Source organism: Etheostoma cragini, chromosome 18 (genome assembly GCF_013103735.1).
Source record: "Etheostoma cragini isolate CJK2018 chromosome 18, CSU_Ecrag_1.0, whole genome shotgun sequence".
NCBI classification, from domain to species: domain Eukaryota; kingdom Metazoa; phylum Chordata; class Actinopteri; order Perciformes; family Percidae; genus Etheostoma; species Etheostoma cragini.
The window spans coordinates 1213252-1220115 of record NC_048424.1 but is presented as its reverse complement, the minus strand read 5'-3'; the positions used below and the strand labels follow the sequence as shown (position 1 = coordinate 1220115).

Sequence of the window (6864 nt, the reverse complement as noted above, 5' to 3'; positions counted from 1 at the left end):
ACACATGCCCCCATGTCCTCTGTCAAACCTGTTGTAAGCTTATATTCTTTTATACATCACCTTAGTCAACACATTCTAACTTCCATCGTGGCAAAAAGCAATTTTGGCGTTTGTTATTGACATTTAAATTCTCTTTTAGCGTCATTTTTGACGCTTTGGCGTCACATTTAGATCGGGGGATTGGTCGGGGTCGTTGGCGTCACTTTTTGACGCTCCGGGTCGGGACATACGTGTAAGTGACATGCAGCAGGAGAACGGGACAGTTAGGTTTAGGATAATATTCTGGTTGAGGTTACAAAATGTACGTCTCAGTGACACATGGGACGAGAACGGGAGAGCCACTCAGCAGGTGTCAGATGGGAGTGAGAACGGGTTGCCTTGGTGCATTTTGTATAGCACTTTGGTCAGCTTAAGCTTATGTTTAAATGTGCTCTAGAAACAGACTTTACTTACTATCTTACTTACTATCTTACCATGACTGGAGTAGCATTTTACATCAGCTAAAACTGTAGTCTTGAGTGAAACTCGGACTGCTGTGTATATATACATATACAACTGAATCTCTTTGTAATACAGACCATCTGCATGTTCCCAGCCATATGCAGGTCCATGTTCTTCTTCTTATCCTTCTTCCTTCCACTTTTTGATCTTTAATTTGAACACACACGGATTCCTGATTCCTATTAAGTAAATACATCAAAATTCAATTCAATTTTATTTATACAGCGCTAAATAACAACAACAGTTATCTCATTGCGCTTTCGATGAAGAGCAGGTCTAGACCGGACTCTGGGATGTTATTTACAAAAACCCGACAGTTCAGCAAGAGCAAGAAGCAAGGAAAACATGGCTAAAATGCACTTCAAATAATCAGGTACAACAAATATTCAGGTATTCCAGTTTAATTCAGTAAGAAAATGCTGAAATGAACTGCTGAATCAATGCACTGCTCCCCTCTCGGTGCTTTGACTAAAGTGCAGCACTTGTCCTTAACCTCAGCCTTGTGTTTCCCACTGTTAACACAGCTCCATCCCTTCCTATTCTGCAGGACAGCTGAATTAACTCTCATGTCTTTGTGAAAAGAAGATTTGTTGTTTTTCAATCCCTCCAGAGAGCTAAAAAAGAAAGAAAAGATTAGGAAACAACCCAGAAGAGGGTGGGTTTCTGAGAATTGACAGTTATAAAGAGAGACAACACCTCTCAACCCTTCTCATGTCTGTCATCGCTCAAGTCAGAAGTCGAAATAAGTCCACAGCTGTCTCCTTGCTTTTAGCTGAACCAAACGCAAACACACCTTCAGCTTCTGAGAAACAGAACATATGGCTGAGATTGACAGTCTTTGTTTGATTGTATCTCAAACAAAACCCTCTTAACACCTTCTTTCCTCGCTCAGTCTTTCCATCTACTAGTGTTGAAGAACCATGGTTGACGGTTAAAGCCTCACATTAGCTTTAGATAATGTTTTAAACAGCCTACATTTAGAAATGCATCAACAATCAACACCTGTCTCAGCGTTAATGTGGGCAGGAGAAGCCCAGGTGAAACTATTTTGTTAGCTCAGTTCCATCATGTGTCCCAGGCTACGTTCACACGTGGCCGACTATTTACTCAATCAGACATTTCTACCTCTCCGGTTTCAAAAATAACATCATGCACACCTGTCACTTTCAGAAAAGTGTTCACTTACACCTAGCCGTGTATATATGCCTTCAAAAGCACGCCAAACCTGTAGGTGGCAGTGTAACGAGAAGCTTGAACCGATGATGAGGACATTGCAATTTAATCTTCATTTCTGTAAATGCGCCAGTGTTAGCCAGTTGGTTAATTTTCCTAGTTACCCAGCATGCGTGTTTTTAATGGTGGGAAGAAACCGGAGCACCCGGAGGCAACCCACGCAAACACAGGGGGAACATATAAACTCCACACAGAAAGGCCCGGAACGACCCGGAGTCGAACCCAGAACTTTCTTCCACTGAGCCCCCAATGTCACAGATAATAGATCAGTAAAAAAAGGATTTATCTACTGCTGCGTAAATATTTAGTCATGCTGTACAGGTTTTTATTACAACCCACACAATCATTTTTTTTTACTATTTTAACTATGGACACTTTAATGTTGGCCAGTGACGTTCAACCACATTGCACACTTTAAAGTTATTTAATGAATGAAGTAAACATATTACATACCTGATGGCCAGTTCAGGACGCTTTTTGAATCACTGACAATCCTGGAATTGTCTCCATCGGGTGAAAGCCCGACCGGTCGTCTTTCACTTTCTCTCTTAGCTTGTAGTTGTTCTTCTTTTAATTTCCTTCATTTCTGGGATGCTCCCTCACCATTATCAGTCACAACTACAACAGATAATTTCTAAAATAAAATTTAAATACATTTAGGCTTACTTAAAGACATCTCCCGCTATCTTTTACCTGCATATTCAATAACATAGGCTTTTTCAAATTCTGTGACCCTATTTTTTTCTATGAAAAGTAGCATTCTTTTCACTGTTAGATTCATCTGATTTTGCAGGTCATCATATGATCATCAGATGGAACATTACACAGTTTGAGAAACATTTAAAAGTGACATATATTTACTTAATTCACAAGACAAATCCCCGTTCTTTTTTTTAATTCCTATTATTATTATTTCATGTATATTGTATGTATGTATATTTTTTCCTAGTAGCCCATTTATATTTATATTCTGTGTTGTGTGACTGATGTAGTGTGCTGCTGTAACACTGTAATTTCCCATTTTTCTTGGGATCATAAAATATCTATCTATATTTCTATCTATCTATTTATCTATCTATCTATCTATCTATCTATCTATCTATCTATCTATCTATCTATCTATCTATCTATCTATCTATCTATCTATCTATCTATCTATCTATCTATCTAGCTAGCTAGCTAGCAGTCCTTCATTTGGTGCTGTGTGTTGAGAGGGAACGTAACACAAGGAGGAAATCCAAATATGAGGCTTTATGTAGGCGATGACATGCACGCATTAACCAGATTCTGCAGGTTAGCGCCAGACATCTTCATCATTGTTTCCTTTATTTGTTTCTTTTTCCGTAACGTTGCTTTTTATCAATATACAGAATTTAAAATGTGCACTGGATTTCTGTTTAACAGACGATGACGAGGAAAAAGGAGGAACAAGAGGAATTGGTGTGTATTCCTTTGGACCTTTTTCTGACGGGGAGGATGATATTGAGTCACAAGTTACTGTAAAATGAAGAAAAACGAAAGCACGACAAGAGAAATAAATACATTCACCACTTCTAAGCAGAAGGAAGAAGATGCCTCTCATCTCAGAGCCACTTTTCAATGACTGCAGGGTTTTTCAAAAATGAAGATGTCTGTACTTTAAATAAATAATACATTTTTTAAATCTACGTTTCCAATATGGGTCTAACATTTCTCAGCCAAAATAACAATATTAAATAATAAATAACAACAGCACGCAGCGGAAACCATTTTGAAAACCATTTGTGGGACGTTACATCACTCTACAAAAAGTCCCTTGTAAAGAACGACGCCTCAAGGCACTTTAGGCAGAACGTGTCCTCAGCAGTCGCCATTGAAAAGATTTCAAGACTCAAATCTACAATTCCACCATGTCTCAAAAAAAGGAAACCATTGTACTTCAGCAGCTGGGTGAGTATAGCTGTTATGAAAACGGTTTAAGGAAGTCCTTCATCCAGCTCTTAGCGGTAATATTGACCAAAATCTCTGCTCAGCTGCCAGTGACCTCTGTTAACCTGAGTCATTTTCATGTGTTGGTTCTTATTGTGACAGCAGCTGGATCTCCATCATCTGGACTGCTGCTGCTGGCGGTACACTCAACAAAACCGTTGCATTAGACGGTACATGTTTAACGTTCAAAGTGGCCACTTCAGTGTATTTCTTATCAGAATGGCAGCTGCATCAACACTGCTTTATGATGTCCTAAACTCAATTATTAGTAGTAAATGGTGACAGAAATCCAGAAGTACTTTTTTTACTTTCCAATCAACTCAAATTGCTTGATAAATTAGCTTAATTGCTTCTTCTTTTTTTGGCATGTTTGCTCTTAGTTAAAGGCTGAGTGGCTCACATTCTGTTCTGTTTTTCAATATGAATTTAAAATATATAAATGTTAAGGTTACTGAACTTGCCAAACAATATATTTAATCTTAAAGGTATTAGGCATAAAGCAACATGTGAAAGATTAATTATTTTTAATGAAGTAGATCCAAAATATAGCATATTCTTAACATTGTGATGTAGCTTTTCTGACATTTCACCATTCTAGCCACCGTTGGCACACGGTAGTGTGCAAGAAATTGGAAATATTCCAGTCCACATGCCAAAGTACCTTTTTACCAGCCATAGGCAGCCTGATATTTACGGTAGTTTGATTGACTTTTTCCCCATCTGCATTCCACAAAGCCCCACCCTACTCTGCCTCTGATTGGCTAGTGCTCTTTGCCTTCTACACAGGCCGCGGCGCGGAGGAAAACAACAACACAGCGGGGCTGGTAGATGATGTCAGGGTTAACGATGACATGGCCCACTGATTAACAGTAACATTTAAATATGGCACTTCATATTCAAAAGGCTGTCGGGGCCTGATCTACAGCATACCTATAAGTGAATATAGTTTCTTTATAGAACAATGTATGAAGTCCATTTGATCAATTTAGGTTTTTAGCAGATTGAATCCTTGATTTTAATCCTATAAAATGCAAATAATATCCCACAAATGTCCCAGTAGTAGGGGGAAGAAATGTGTTCAGTTTTTGCACCGTTCTGGCTCGTAATCCACACAAAGTACTGAAGATACACTGTGTGTGTGTGTGTGTGTGTGTGTGTGTGTGTGTGTGTGTGTGTGTGTGTGTGTGTGTGTGTGTGTTCAGTGAGTTGAAGAGCAGTTGTCGATGACAGCTGCATGGGAGCAGGGAGAGAAAGAGTCAAGTGACTTCAAATAGCCGTCGTTCTCCTCATTCATCAGAGGAACCCCCCCCCCACCCCCACCTCCCCTCTTTCTCTCTCTCAGCAGCCATTGGTGTGAAGTTTACATTTCTTCTGTTGACACAGTAAGTGATTTTTTTTGTGAGGATATCTGCTAGTTGCATAAAATAATATTTCATTATTCTGCAAGCAAAGACATTAGCACAGTCCAACGACAGGTAAGTGGAGAGGTGTGAAAGCAGAAAGCATTATTCTCATTAAAAATCCACATCCTCGTTGTATCTGCATTAGCTTAAAGGCTCTGTTTGCCCAATTTAGCCCCTCAAAATGTTTTACATTAAATAGAAGTGGACGGCAGTCAACATGGACCAGGGAATCATTAGTCAGCTGCTGCAGGGTTTTTAACTGTGCATTTAAACATGTTTTCCCCACCACAAGGATAGTTCCTAAGTTATACTGTCTTTGCAATTATCTATTAATCCATCCATTATTTTTAAAACAAACAGTAGAACTGGCGTCATAATTTCCCAGAGCCCAAGGTGACGTCTTTGAATTGCTTGTTTTGTGTGACCAAAGTATTTAGTCATACAAAACCAGTAACCAGTAAATCAGCAAATCCTCACATTCAAGAGGCTTTACACAACAAAAGCCTGTTAAATTACTTCAATTATCAACTGATAATCAAAAAATTTATAATTATAAAGTAGTTTTCTTATTTGACTCTCAAATCACTAAATCTATGCTGACTCCCCAGCCATTGTAACATCCTCCTGAGAAGTGTGTCCCAATTCCATCCTACATGTAAACAGTATCCAGATGGACTACTTTACTGTATGTGCAAATTCTAATATGGGAACTTAGCATGCTATACTCAAAAGTCAGATAAGGAAGAAGTAAATGCCCCAAATGCATGTCAGTCAAACTGTGCCTTTGCCAATCAAAATTCACAAAGAGAAAAAAAAACAAAGCCTTAATAAAAATCTGTTTTCTAAGACATCCTGGAGCTGTTTCACCCCTTTTTGCAGCTGTCTGCAGCCCCTCCCTTTGTTTTGTCCATTGCATTGCGGGACAATGGGGAACATCAACTGCACACTCATGAATCAAGAGTTTCATATATAATTTCATGGGCTTACTGACTTTTTGTAGGACACATTGTCTCAATATGCTTAAAACCTGTTTCCACACAGTGTGGATTGCTGTGAAGTTGTTAAACAGCTGTTCCTGGCTGCGAAATCATCACTTAAATATCTTTTGTTATCAGTCAGAACTGTTTAATTTAACTTGTACAGTGCCATAAAATGCTGACAGTGTTTGTTTCAGTTAACATTGAACCAATACTCCGTGTAAACCCAAGTGTTTGGACTCCTTCTCCCTTCACAGTCTGCCAAATTCTTGGTGTGCGGCCTCGTCGACACCAGCACAGCCTCCCCTCCAGCCACAACACTCCCAGCGTCTGTTGCCCAGTTGTCCCAGCGAGGCAAGTCCTGCCAAGTCCTTCTAGCGCTTGTCTTTGGAGTTTGACAGCACATGTCTCCGTCCGTCTGTCCCCAGACTTTTTCAAGTTCAGGAATGTTGTCCCTGGCTGTTACAGAAGCACAAAGAGCCTTTTTTTTTTGTCCACATCCGTCAAGGCCAGATTCTCTCGTGTCTCCTTCCGTGAGTTCACGTTTGTTTCCACGCTCGTTTTGTATCCACGCTGTCGGCTTTCAGCTCAGCAGGGCTGCGCTGCTGCTGCAAAGTCCTCCGTAACAACGAGCTGCAAGTAGACCACAAGCAGTTACAGCACAAAACGGCCGTCTGACTGAGCTTCAGTTTCTCTCTCAGTCATCCCATAACAGCAGCAGAGACACAGAGAAGAGCAGGAGGACAGGAAAGAGGCTGCAGTTGAAGCAGGAGTGAAGCAGG

At 39.9% G+C, this 6864-nt stretch overlaps 1 protein-coding gene across 2 annotated transcripts in view; it reads right to left on the bottom strand.

Annotated features, from left to right (window-relative positions):
- Positions 1–6208: 6208 nt before the first annotated feature.
- vgll2a (vestigial-like family member 2a) overlaps positions 6209–6864 on the bottom strand; it is a 7224-nt gene continuing 6568 nt past the window's right edge. The window contains exon 4 of one of the 2 annotated variants that reach the window (XM_034899702.1): positions 6209–6864. This exon is cut by the window's right edge and continues 56 nt beyond it. Coding sequence is in view for 1 of the 2 variants with exons in the window: in XM_034899701.1 (XP_034755592.1) it covers positions 6666–6715 (50 nt within the window). In the remaining variant the exon portion in view is untranslated. The other variant, XM_034899701.1, reaches the window with a different exon arrangement.